This window comes from Uloborus diversus, chromosome 4, assembly GCF_026930045.1.
Source record: "Uloborus diversus isolate 005 chromosome 4, Udiv.v.3.1, whole genome shotgun sequence".
NCBI classification, from domain to species: domain Eukaryota; kingdom Metazoa; phylum Arthropoda; class Arachnida; order Araneae; family Uloboridae; genus Uloborus; species Uloborus diversus.
The window spans coordinates 47,462,834-47,477,633 of record NC_072734.1 but is presented as its reverse complement, the minus strand read 5'-3'; the positions used below and the strand labels follow the sequence as shown (position 1 = coordinate 47,477,633).

Genomic DNA, 14,800 nt, shown 5'->3' with positions numbered 1-14,800 from the left:
TAATTTCAAAATATATAAAAGAAGAATACAACTTGGTTATAAAATAAAAGAATCACTTAAGTCCGAAGAAAAGAAAACCTTTATAATCTGCGGTGATAACAAATAATATAACGGCAAAAAACAAAGTTTTTTATTGAAAGTTCAATTTTATCAAATTAAAAACAGGAAGAAGTAATAATTTTTAAGCTTTTATAGTATTAATTCAAAAACCAAAGATTTCTTCTTGAAATTCTGATTACAGTATGATAATTACTTCGAGACAATGGAATAAAGGCAAAGGAGCTAAGGCATTAATGAAGGCTTCCTCTTTGCCTGTATGGTTGTTTATTTTACGTAGCATTGAAAGCGTAAAAGGAAATTTTAAGCTAGGTAAAATAAACAACCTAACAGACACAGAAACAATCTTAGGAAGTTCATCCTGTGGGGAATAAGTAAGATTCAATACTTTGACGTTGAGGGAAAAGAATGCACAAATATGCGGCAGTGTATAATCACACCTCATTAATTTTACTTTTTTTTGAGCAGATAATTGGTGGAAAATGCGTAGGGAACTTCATAAAATCAATTTTCCCTGATTTTTTGTAATTTTTTCAAAATTCCCTGATATTTCCCTGACTTTTCCCCAATTACCCCTCCCTTTTTTCTGAAAGAGAGGTAAACATTGTCAGAGTCTGAGCTCAACTTCTCAGAGCCTCACAATAGATTTAGTTTGAGAACCACAGAAGAACACTTCTGTCCAGCAGTGAATGCATTTCTTTTTAAAACCTTACTTTAAGCCTTTTTTTGGCAATGTTACATTTCAGAAAAAGGAAAACAAATGAATGCATCAAAGTGAGATAAATAATAACTAAGTTTCTTATGGACATATTAAAGATAAAAAAAGCAGAAATTTTTTTCATATGGCAAGAAAAAGATGATTTATTCTTTTAATTACCTATATCCCAGGTCTCATCTGATTCAACAACATGAGCTGATGCTGTATAGCTAGGAACAGCAGTTCTCCCTTTAAAAGGATTATTTTCATTCAGAGACTTTGCTGAAAAGGAAAAAAAGTTATTTGGAACACTTTTTAGAACAACCACAATTATATCAAACATAATTAACACCATGTTTATTTAGCGTATTTTCTAGTTTTAATTTTGTAAAGCATTGATTTGAAACTGCTACTTTTTAAAATCTCTTTTGCATGGTGGTTGAGTTTGACAAAAGATTCAATTTCAATTTGTTAGTTACAATAAGCTTTGTAATGACTATTATAATCTGACTTTTATATAAGGAAGTTGACAAAACAACAAAAGACATTCTTAAACAGAAGGTTCGTTGAATCTAGATATATGGATTAGCAATTTCAACAACTTCAATTAAAAAATAATTTTTTTGTTGATAGCCAAAACAAAAATTTTATGCAAAAAATTTGCTCTTTTGAAAATAAATATGCCATCAAGTAAACTTTCTACCAATATATTTTGTCAATGCATAGCAATTGAACCTGTAAGTGTAGATGTGCTGAATGCATGTTGGTTTTTCATGTATACAATACTGTATTAGTGCTTCTCCCAGCCAATTTTAGGAGGGCACGGCACCCAGCCTTCTTTCTCAATGCCCCTTTGAAGTTTGAAACACTTGATCATAAAAGTATCTATGAATTCATGCAAGCTTGTCTAATGAAGCATAACTAATAACTCCCTCGTTTCTGTGGTCAGCTAGGATGGAGAGGGAATATTCATAATTAAAATAAGAATTAATAAAACAAAATTAAATTTTTAGAACTTAATTTCTGATTTGAATCAAGCAAAATTTTCTGAGGACAAGTATGAAATTATCAGTAATTACGAGGAAGCTCAAAACTGACTCCATGACTTTACACAATGTACAGGGTGCCCGCTCACATGGAATGTATACATCTGCTTATGATGATAAACAACAAAAATAATTTGACTTAAATAAGATAAAAGAAACATGAAATTGAACTGCATCAATAAACTAACTTTACTGTCAGAAGAATTGGAAGGGGAAAACCGAAAAACATTTGTACTATTTTTGGTTCACTCCTGCATCCTTTAAAAAAACACTAACAAGGTTAGTGTTGTTTTAAACTTTCATTACTTTGTGTTAAAAATAAGTATTTAAATCTATAAATCAATGCCACCTAAAATATACTCTAAGCATCAAAACAAGAATCCTAGGTGACATTTTTACCAAAATAAAAAGTGTGTGAGGCTACAATTAAATTCTATTTAATTGAAATAATACACATGCGATGGAAAAACATAAAAAAGGGAGGAAAATGGGTTTCTATTCATTTACAATTATAGCTTATTTCTGGTTGTCATATCTATGAGTATTTCATATTATTTACATTTTTAACATTTTTTAAAAACATTTACAGTAATTTTATATATTTACATTTAGTTTTTTTCTTTGTCGCATGCACCATCAGTGTAATGTATTAAATTTCAAATCTGCTGTAGCTAATTCAGACAATTAGCTACAGCAGATCTGGATTAGTTATAGAATTAGCTTATGTAGATTAAATGAACAAAATAAATAGATGTAAATAAAACCAATATTAATTTATGTAGAAATATTTCTAACGTTTAACTACATTTTGTGTCAAGCGGACCTGTATATTTTCATGCTTACTGATCTACAAAACCAGTAACTTCGAGGATTACTAAGGGTGATAAAAATGCCCTCCAAATTTGTGATTAATAATTACCGAAGAAATTATTCTTAAACATAAGATAAAGAGAGAGAGAGCTAACAGACTTTTAAGATAATAAATTAACATACTTGCATAACTTTGTTAATCAGTTCATTTTTAGGAAAAGAATAAGGAACATTTCATCAACATTTTGCGGATTTTGTTGATTTGCTCAAAATTCCTGTTCATTTGCTTTTCTTTGAACATCATGCAATGCTGCTCTTAATTATTTTGAAATTCACCAGGAACCAGAGGAACTTTTTTTGTAAACATCAGCAGTTGGTAATGTGTTAAATAAATCATTTTGTTTAACTATTTAAAAGAAATTAGAATCTACATTTCTTCCAGCCATAACTTTTTTTTTTTTTTTATAAAGAATATATTTGGTTTTTATAAGCTCTTAGGCTTTCATACATCTATATATTAAACTATTAAGTATTACTTAATTTTATCTAAAAATTAAAATAATTTAATTCCAATTAACATTGGTTAAAACTTTAGTGTTTCAAAATAACTGAAAAATTTACACAATGCAAAAAGATTGGAAGCTTGGCATGCAATTTACTGCAAATGTGAGATGAATTTTTTTTATTCATCACTTACTTTGCAAAGATGAATGTTACTGCCATTCATTTATTTTCTTTTAACGATTGGTGTTAGGTAATAAAATTGCAAGTTTTGGTGCAGAAATAACAAATTTGGCTTTTTGGTATCAGAATGTACCAGATCTAGCAAATCAGCGCAATTTGGCACAAATGGAGCAGATTCTCCACACCTGCAAGCCCCCCCCCCCCCTCCTTTTTTTTAACCCAGCCTATCTTCCTCGAGTTTATTACTGAAAAAATATATGATAGAATTCAATTAGTAGCAGTTTTTATTTCTTGAATACAAAGACATATCTTCATTCATATTTACCAGCAACTGTTCGATCAAGTACTCCTCTGTCGGGACAGTTGGAGAGATGAAAATGTTTTTCACTGCTGTCAAATAAATGAGTAGCATTGAAAGGACAAACTTCCTTTTCTTGATCTAAATGATTCTAGAATTTAAAAATCAAACCATTAATTCAATTTTTGAAAGCATAAATGCTTTCAGGAGAGTTAGAGCATAATTAGCAGTAATCTCAATGTTAGGAGTGGGCGATTCAATTAAATATAGGACAGTAGAACCTAGTTTATCTGGCTCTAGTTGATAGGGATAAAATTTGCCAACCTAAATAGAATATCAGGAGCATCAGCCAGACATCACTCCAGCCGAATTATTGAATATAAAGCATTGGCACAATGATGCCACATTCAAAAACCACATTTGAAACGGAAGACAGTGGACCAGTTTTTAGTTAAACAATGATTTTTAAATATTTACGTGCACAGTAAGATAAAAAAAAATATAAAGTATCTGCGCATATAGCACAAAGCTTAATCTGCAGGAAAGAAGATCAACATACAGTGGGTATGTAAAATTTTTTGGAAGAAAATGCCTTTTGCTCTCAATTATGTATTCCTCAAAGAAATAATGAACATTTTTCATTAAGTTATCTTAAAATTTTTGAAGATATTCAGTGTTTAATACGGATATTATTAACAATTTTAATCCAATGCACATATCTATGGCAAATGTATCTTCATAGCATCAAATGTACCTGCGCAAGGCACGCCTCTATATTATCTAGCTATGCTTTTGTGTAACTTTGTTACAAAACGTGGTTTTTTAAAAATCTTAACGCCTGTTTATTTAAGGTTTTATTTTGCTGATTATTCATTTTAACTGGAATTATTGATGCTCCAGATTAGCAATGATTGCAGTTCAGTATGAATAAACAAAGTTGTACTGTACTTCAACAACAGGCAAAAGTACTATTATTGCCAGATCTTTCAAATTTAAAATCTCGGGAAGTTAAAAATGTTCTGGATCTTTTCAACTATGTAATATTAAAAGAGCAGAACTATTGAAACAATAGAGAATAACAGCAGAGTTGGCAAAAATTAATACACATCACAAAGTTTTATTTACAAGTCACTGATGAAATTTTAATTTGAGGTTGATCAAGACAGAAACAGAATCGAACTACCTTTTATTCCAACATTGACGTAACACATCATTAAAATCCACTTATTATTGTATTTTAAAAACCAGACTTATATACTTTGACCCAGTGTTCTTTGTCTAAAAAAAAAGCTGTCCTATTTTTTTTCTTTTTGACAAAAAATGAAAAACTTGCCAATTAATATGAACTAAAGGAACCTGCTTTAAGAAAGGAGTTCTATTTTCCCCCCTGTAATCTTAATGAAAACCATTTAAAAAAAAATCAAGTAATAGTTTTCTGAAAATTACTTAGGACTACTGAAATAATTTTCTGGAATAAAATTTGTTCAATATAACTGTACTATGTGATTTCATTATAGGGTTTGTAGGACCATAGGTGCTATTTGTTGGTCATAAAATAAAAATATTGATATTATTAAAATAATAGAGACCAGCCCAACTTGCTGCGCAGTCCAAGGTACCCCATCTCCTCCTACACAGAGAAGATAGATTGACAGTACGCCAGTATCAAAGCTGTTTCTCAAAAATTTGAATTGACAATTTTAATGTTAAAAAGAGATCTTGTTCTGGACAGTCAGTTGAAGCTAATGAAGACACAATAAAGAAAATGATTGTTGTGAAACAGTGAATAACAACCTCAGTGATCAGTAAAAAATTTTTTTTTTCAAATTGAACTGTTTATGACCATTTGAAAGGGCTATGTTTAAAGTACTGTCTCGCAAAACAAAGTTACTTTCCGAACAACCCAATATTTTGAAATCAATATTTCTGCTATAGCAAAAGTTTATACCAAAAAAAAAAAAAAAAAAAAGATTTACACCGCACAAAAATCTTTTAGTCATTTGTAGTACTTCCATTGACCTTGACAAAATGGAATATATGTGATTTTCAATTGATAATGCAAGATTATGGAAGGTTTTTTTTAGGAATGAATCAACGTCAGGCTTTCTTAATTCAGGCTTCTAATCTAATTTGAGTTCTTGCACTAGCAAATATTGTTTTCCGTTCTTGTAGAAGTCACACAAGAGAATTCTTAGTTGTTCTCTATCAGATTGTGATTTGAGTTGAGTGAAGGCCAGTTCAATACACTACACATTAAACTTCCGCTTATCTGCAGAACAGGATGGCACGGTAAGCAAGCATAAGCTAATTCAAGGATAATCTCCAAATTAGGAAAAAAAAACGATCGTGCATTCAAAGAGCTTTAAAAGATCAATAACCAACATTCAATAACCTTGCATATATTTAAACAATAGCTAAAACGATAACACTGTATATAAAAGCTGGAAACAGATTGCTCATTATTGCAAATGGATTACATAAATACCCAAGTAAATGATAGCTTAACTGTAACAGATCGGTCAAGGTTATGCGAAATACGCAAAGGAGAGTCAACAAGAATTTTTTCAACATCCGTTCAGTCACTCGTTTATGCACGCAAGTAGTGTAAATTTAAAGATCAGTAAGTGGAGTAGGTCCAAAAATGATTTAGTTTTGTAGATCTAAATACCGGTTTTAGCTACTGTCCGCGCATCGTCCTTTACAAGAAAAGCTCCCGCCATGAAGTCTGAGCCTGGCTGCTGCCATAGAAAAGAACTTTTTTCATTTTCTGCAAGGGTTTTTTGGCACCATTTGTCATTTGTCTTTGTGCAGTCACACGAGTTTTTCTAACAATAGACCTCAAGGTTCAGAAAATTTTCAAGTGGCCAATGGCCACTAGGCTCAAAAAGCTTGGTGGCCACCAGTTTTACCGGGTTTCGAAAACAGTGCTGTAGTACAAGAATGGGGGTGGGGGAAGGGGGGATTTCGACTTGTATTTTTTGAAACAAATATTATGAAAGTGATGCTAAAGGAATGCTAACAAGAAATATAAATTATATTAATCATGGAAACATAAGAGGCATAGGGTGAAGGTTGGGAGCTCCTGAAGCAAATGGTTCATTCCACCCATTTTAAAGTTTCATAAGAAAAAAAAATCATTAAGCCAAAAATAAAGCAGTGTACACAGTACCATGGTCCCACAGTGAAAAAAAAAAAATTTAGCATAAAAATATTTAACTACAGACCTCCTCCAGTAATGTACAATTTGGCATTTACCAAGAATATATTTCCAAAAAAAAAAAAAAAAAATCATTCTTTTTGCATTATTTGAACTAAGAGTATGACCAAACATGGCGACTACGTTCAATACGAAGCGTCGCCATGTTAGGATGACTATGAAGGGAAAACAATCAAAGGACTGGCTATTTGGCTTATATTTTAATTTGATGCAATTGAAGATTAAAAAATTACAACTGTTATTCGAATAAAAAGAAACTAGCCCCCGTTGTTTAAACGATTTTCAATGGAACGTATTCCTAATCGATCGCGAGTATTACTGTCCACATCACAGCAGAAATATAAGATATAGTTTATAGAAATATATTTTTTGATTTCTTTTTTTAATGATGTTGGATTTATAATGAAATACAGGATTTATGGGAAAACATGGAACTTTGACTATGGCAAAGGAATGATAAAACGGGGTGCGGGGGGCTTTGTGCAGTCAAAAACAAGTTGCCTTTTTAAGTTTTAAATTAATTAATTTTTTCCTATTTTGACGATTTTCAGAATAAAGACTGTTTGAGTTAATTGGGAATCAAATAGGATCGGAACGACCTTCGAGGATTTATGTAAAAAAACATACATAATGGTGTGTTTTTTTAAAGAGCCAAAATTTGCATAATATTTTCATACTTTCAGAACAAGATTTAAAGCAAAACAGAAAGAAGAGAGAAGAAAAGTGTTTTAGAAAAGTAATTTGAAAAAAGTACAGGGTTCATACACTTTTGGTTAAAAAAAAATTCCCTTACTTTTCCAGGTTAATTTTTTAGAAAATTCCAGGTTACTCGCTTCACTCAAAATTAAATTTAAGTAACAATATTTTCAAAATAGTCAAAATTGTTCAAAGTAGCAATGTGTAAGAACTGAAACTTTTCCACTTGTAAAAAAAAAACTTGGTTTTTAAAAAAAAAAAAAATCTGTCACAAGTTTAAAAAGAAAAAAAAAAAAAATTTCGTTAAAAATTGTTTTCATTTGTTAACTATTTGTTAAAAACAATGTACTTTCAACTTATTTTAACGTTTCTCTGATGCCACATGTCATGCATATTAGCGTTTTGCTGTAATCAGCAGCAATCTTTCTCCGCTTTTGGTTTACGATTCTTTTTATTTTCCTATTAGTATGTAACACAAAACATATTGAGCAAAGTACAAAGCTATTTTTCAGTATAAATATGATTAACTTGTTGCATCGATGGGCATACCATACAATGCATTCTATCAAAAGTCAACATCCGTCAATCATAAGCCAATGCCAATAATCAGATTTTTTTTTTCCTTTTGCATATAAATGATGCTTGCATTAAAATTAAAAATTTTCTTTTTTGCGCATTTACTTTCAATAAACATTGCTTTCAATAGACATTGAGATAAACATCTAATTATGTTTTTGTAAATTTTTGTCTATTTCCATCTCGCAAATGACCAAATATGGCGACTAAGTAAAAAATTTATGATAATGAGTAGATTTTTGAATTTGTAGCATAAAAGTAGTTACAAATAATAATTTATCCTTAAAAAACTACAATTATAAGACAAAATAGTCAGTTTTTAGCACATAAGTGTCTAAATCAATTAGAATAAAAAAAAATTCTGGAGATAAAATTTTGCAATTTTCCAGAAAATAACCCGGAAAAAAGGGCACATTTTGCGTTGTTATCAATAGTTTGCATTGCAATAAATATCCAATGCTATTTTCGGAAACTTAGGCACTTAAAAGGTTTTGTGTACTGCCATCTTTGGAATGACCAAATATGGCGGCTACGACAAAAATTAAGAAATAATTTTTTGAATTTGTAGCATGAAAACAATTTAAAAATAATAAATCTTCATGAAACTACACTTCAGTTGAAAAGTTTTTAGCACATTTGCGTCCAAGGCAATGAGGATAAGATTAAGTTTTAAGAACAAAAATTTTCATTTCTCAAGAAAATTACATATTTAAAATAAAAAATTAAAATAAAAATAAACATATTGCAGCACATTTTGCGTTGTTTTCATTAGTTTACAGTTAAAGAAAACATCCAATTCTGCTTATTTTTTTGAAATATTAGGCATTTAAGCATCGTGTCTACTTCCATCTTACGAATGACCGAACATGGCGACTACGTTTCATTCGTAGCTGAAAAGACTTTTCGATTAAAAAACGATTTTCTCAATTGACCCTACCGTCCGCAGGCTTGTGCTTTAGAAGAAGGAAAATGTTCTTCTCCCGTTAAATTTGTGCATAATTCCTGTTCACCCTAGGAAATTTTTTCTTTGGAACTATTGAGGGGCAAAAATGGCGTCCGCGGAAGTTCTTTTTTTGGTTCGCCTTTTTTATTTTATTGCCAGCGTCATTTTGCCTCAAAACTTTTTACATTTTTTTTCAGGAAACATCGATAAAAACGAAGATTAGAACTCAAGGTTCAAAATTCCCCGGAAAAAATTTTTTTGGGGGCAAAATTTGAAATTTTCCTGACTTTTCCCAGACAATTCCAGGTTTTCCTGGAGCGTACGAACCCTGTAATTTAATAACCATATTTTCCTGTGTATTATCGGCAGGCGGCCTATAATCTGCAGGTTCTCAAATGGGCCTGAAGAAAAAAAGGCTTCGTAATCCCAGGTGTATAATACGATGTAAAAAAATAAAGTTTGAATTTAATATACCATTTGAGCAACTAAACTAAAACGTTAAAAGGTAATTACTTTGAAGGCATAATCAAAATTTATCTAAAATATAATCTAAAATATAATGATTTCTTCTTGAAATCATGATTATAGTACGCTAATTACTTGAAAAACTGAGTCAAGACAAAGGAGCAAACGCTCTGATCTTGTGCAAATGGCTTCCTAATTCACTGTATTTTTGCTTATTTTACATTGCCTGAATCGCGTAAGAGGAACATTCAAGCAACATAAAATAACCAACATTCAGGCAGGCAGTGAGAAAGGACATGCAAGCTTTGTAAAATAAACAACATTCAGTCGGAGTACGGTCTCTATCGGTGAATCCTTATTGTACTGAGGCATCTGTGGTGTGGAATTCTTTTCTTGGGATCTAAAATAAAAATAACCCCCCAAAAAAGTTGGCAACTGTAGAGATTTTTTGGGGTCGCCAATTTTGAAAACTGAGTCGCCACGTGGCGAGTGGCGACCGTAAATCTTGACCTTTATCTAACAATAAGCTGTCCTTGGGAAAAATAAGAAGCCTTGTTGCTACAGCAATAGACAGGCACAGACATTTCGGCGGAGGGTTTTCTCATGACAGCCAGACAGTAATCATGTTTTGTAAAAGGTTTAATGTCATTTGAAAGAAGGAGGAAGAAAGCAATAGGAACGTTTGAAACTAAATTTAGTGTTTGTTAAGTTAAAATATGTATTTATCGACATTAATGCAGGTAATCATTGTGGAAAAATTTTTTTTGTGAAAGTACGAAAGGCTGCAGATAAGCCGCTCGTGGATAATATGGAGTTTACTGTAGTGACATTCCGAGATGCAAGCCATTTTTTATGTAAAATGAGAAGAGTATTTATGTATTATCTTGCTGCAAGATTCAACTGGAAATACCTATAAGTTCACAATATAGATAAAAAATGTTCACTCAGAGTTTGACGACTGTGATATTTACAGTTCTGGATCTTGGTTTGTGTTCTTAATCTTGAATTTTATGATGACCAAAGTGGGATCTTATTGAGACAATTTTAACAACTTTACTTTTAATAAGGCTGCCACACATGTTAAAGGTTTTTAAAAATAATTTAGAGTGAAAAGTGGGACAAAAATCAAGTCAAATTTACATTTGAAGCTTTATTTCGTGTAAAGCTTATGTGTCCTCTCTAGTGTTGATTAAAAAAAAATGAAATAAAATGCAATATTGATTGAATGGTTATGGCATGGAACCAAATTAGATGAGACAAGAATAAAAAACAGAAACATGCAACATTGGCGCTCCAGCCAAACATTGAAATCAACTTTGATAATCATGATCAGCCTAAGTTTTAATGATTTAAAGAGCAGGAATCAAAAAACCTCATTTGTATTCGTATAATGACTCTCCAATATACTTTCACTACACGTGATTTGTTTTGTCAAACCCACAAAATTGTAAACAAAAACTAAACATTTAATAGATGAACTTTCAATCTACAATTTCTATCGAAAGATCAAGTGCACATAAATGATTACTTGTTTAGTTACCTTAAACTTAAGTTTATGTTACTATTGACATGAAAAAGTCAAACAACTTTGCTACAATTTACGTAGATTTGGATTACAGATAAAGACATTAGTAAGAATTCTTATTCTAGACGAAATTATAATATTTTAAGACAGAAACTGTAATTATAAAATTTTACTACTTCTTCAAAAAAATAAATAAATATTATATTTACCAATCGACATTTGGCTATATGAAGCTGCAGTCTGCTGAACTTCACTTTATGTGCTGGATCGTAAGGACAAGTCACCAATTTATTTTCATACTTCAGATATGATGTCATAATGCCTAAATAAAGTTATCAATGTTTTTAACATGAAATTACATTCAAGAGGAAAGGAAAACTAGTGAAAATGAGTTCCGAAAACTTACCTGTGGTGCAAACTAATAGGAACTATTTAATATGCTGAAACAAAAATACTAATTTCAAGAAAATGAGTATTATGAGCTTTTAAAATTCAATCTCTCGAGTCATAATTCTCTGCAAGAAATTGTGTGCAAAATTTTTCTTAAAACCGAGCTGAAGTCAGTCCGTGGCCTATATAAACATTCCAGGAACTTAACACAACCAATCAAAAGATTACTTCAGAATTTTAGATCTGGAGGTTGCCACCACGCGGTTGATAAATGTAGAGCCGTAGAGCAGAAAAGAAAGTGCCATGGAGTCGTATTTCCCAAACTTGCTGATGAGAAAATTGGTTCATGGATACATCATAGACTCTATCTCCATGATCATGTGACTGGTGGAAGGCTTGGCAAAAACTTTGACAGCATGGTTGCTAGATGGCAATATTATCTATAGTTTGGCACTATACATGTATTTTAAGACGTAATGTGTTTTTATTGTAATTTTTTCCCCAAGTGCAGAGATTGAACTGTTTTTCTTTTAGTTATGCATTATTTTGACATTAGTAATTAGTTTTTGATCACAGTTTTCGGTAGCTTTTATTTTATTCGGAACTACTACGTCAGCGTTGGCGTAAACGTAATGGCGTAGACGTTTTGCGTTAAACGCAAAAATGTACTAATCGGTATCTTAAATTGATATTGTAGGTAAAAATCTTACCATTTGCCGTTTCTTTTTGGGCGCTTGCATCTTAAATTGAATAAAGAAAATGCACAATACTATCTAAACGAAAAACTCACTATTTTAACAAAATATTTACAACTTAAAAGGGTTGCCATAGCTCGGTCCATTCTTATTATTAGTCTATGATTATGATGGAAAGCGCCACATGCACGAGTACACGTGACCGAATGGACCGTACGAGATCCTTCTTGAAAAATTTTTTGACTTTTTTTTTTTTTTTTTTTTTGCCTTTTCACTTACTTTTATATTTAACAATTATAGAAATAAATCGCGCGCGAAGAAAACATGCGTACACGAAAATGAAAATAATCATATTTTAGATTCAGTAAATTACCGCCCATTAGCCAGGGCTAAAGCAAAAATACGTGAAATACACCGCCAGCTTAATCATTTCCAGCCGAGGACTGTGCAGTTTCGTGCAACAGCAGTCCTCGGCTGGAAATGACTGAGCTGGCGGTGTATTTCACGCATATTTTAGATTGTTCATAAGCTAGAGTTAAAACATTGACAAAGCGATTCGCAACTCTAGCGCTCGAATACGCTACCTTCCAGTGATTTACAAAACTGCCGAAAAAACTAAAGCAATGCCACATTGCGTTTCACGTGTGTCTGTTGACGTAAATCATGAAAAAAGTTAAAAATGGTCGCATTCGAAAGAGTATCTTTAGAAAAAAATTTGACCCAAATATTGTGTGCCCTCGTCCTTTTGTTTTTGAGATATAGGGGGTCAAAGTCTGTCGAAATCTTACGAAAATTCGCCAAATTTAAAGACTTGGCAAGAAATGGAAAATACCACGTGATTTCATCGCCTGCGTCTAGCAAGACTCTCATTTCCATTTCTGGTCATCTGCAAAGCGCGTAAACGATGTTTCGAATTAACCCTTTACTTGTGTGGGTAAAATTAAAAAGTAACTATGAAGCCTGTGAAATGGAAACTAGTGAGCTTTATAGAGAGGAGCTACAAATTTATAACGAAATTGAACGTAGGATTTAACTTTGTAATCGTGATAATAATGCATTTCAGAATTTAAGTGCATTTGAAGTGTGTTTTACTTAACTAATTTAAGTTTGTACTCTTGTAATGAAATGTGTTGTAAGTAATTAATAATTATGTACGAGAATTAATATGAATAAGTAAAAAAAAACATGCTTATGAAGCTTATATATTGAAAATAAAATGGATAGTTTTTGATGTTGAAAGCACATGATCATGGATTGTAGTATCCCAGCTCTTATTTATTTTTTCAAAAGTTATTATCATTCATGAAGTTTTATTGTCTGACCACTGCTAGCGAAAATGTTTAATTTAAAATTTAAAAAAATAATAATTAAAAAAAAGAAAACAACGGATAGTAAATGTTAAAAATTTGCGCAGCAAAACTAACGATGTCGGAAATTACTTCATAACAGATTCTTATCAAAAATTTTATAGTCGACGTTCATTACAACAACCCCTGTAGTTCGAAAAGTCTGTCACTGCAACTGAAAGTCGCTATAACGTAAATGCACATCATATTGCATGTTATTTAGTCATTTTTAAAAATACTAAAGTCACTTTTACCAATTATGTTTCACGTTAAAAGGGAATTCAAATACGAGCAAAATAAAAATCAATACAGTTTTTTTTTTATTTGACTTGTTACAGGGTTTACACATAACTTGAAAACGATACACATAACGAAAAACACACTGGAAATAACTGATAGAAATCGTTTTTTTTTTTTTTAATTTGAGAACATGGTTTGAAATCTTTAAAAATGTCGTTTTCTTCGTATTTAGATACTGTTGAAGACTTCAGATTTACGACTTTTCAACAAAAAAAAAAAAAAAAAAAAAGACTTTAAAGTGTGTTTACCGTTTTTCTACGGTTATCATATTTTTTTCAAAACAGTTTCATCATCGAATAAACTCTTTCAGTGGAAATATTTTACCCGCAGAAGCATAAAAGTTTTAAACATCAGTTTTTTAACAGACAGTCTTAAGAATAACAAAAAATTCCATTGTTTTTACAATAAAATAAAACAAATATTTCGGGCTGTGGCGCTTTCCCCTATACAGTTGCACGTTAATATCCCGGAACACAAGCCCCTAAAAATTTCAATGCCGCAATCTGTGCCACGACACCCCGCGCCATGGTAGTCACCCGAGTAAAGAATTAATGCGATATTTCTCACGCGCTTTGGTGGTGACCAAATATGGAAGTGAAATGTCTTGTCAGATACAGATGTTGAATTCGCGCCGTACCTTCCATTTCTGAACAAAACTCGCTAAATTTGGCGACTTTACTAAAAATTTCGGCAATTTTTAAGACATCATATTTTGATAACGTGGTCACGAGGGCACGTAGTTTCAGTGCCATAAACATGTTTTCCAATGCTCTTTCGAATGCCACCAATTTGGAATTTTTTTGAATTTCCTTGATCGTGATGTTTCCTGGTTAGTAGTATTCTCGAGCTTCTCAAAATAATGTTAGTTTTCCTTATTTCCTTCTAAAACGTGAGTTGTTTGAAAAGTAGTGAAAGCGTTAACACAAGAAAACTCTGGATTAACAAACTTGGATAACGTTATGACTTGACTAGACTTAGGGGGACTTTATTCTCTTAACGCCTAGTGGCGCAAGAGGCAGCTAGCGTGGCATTCCATCCCAAACCGGTTTAATGCC

At 31.7% G+C, this 14,800-nt stretch overlaps 1 protein-coding gene across 1 annotated transcript in view; it reads right to left on the bottom strand.

The window, feature by feature from the left end:
• Nucleotides 1-11,612, bottom strand: part of LOC129220423 (gametocyte-specific factor 1-like) — a 28,492-nt gene extending 16,880 nt beyond the window's left edge. The window contains exons 1-4 of the mRNA XM_054854845.1: nucleotides 11,421-11,612; nucleotides 11,224-11,336; nucleotides 3,620-3,743; nucleotides 935-1,036 (exon numbers count right to left, since the gene is read on the bottom strand). Coding sequence (XP_054710820.1) covers nucleotides 935-1,036; nucleotides 3,620-3,743; nucleotides 11,224-11,331 — 334 coding nt within the window. The 5' untranslated portion in view covers nucleotides 11,332-11,336; nucleotides 11,421-11,612. The remainder of the gene's footprint in view (nucleotides 1-934; nucleotides 1,037-3,619; nucleotides 3,744-11,223; nucleotides 11,337-11,420) is intronic.
• Nucleotides 11,613-14,800: the final 3,188 nt, after the last annotated feature.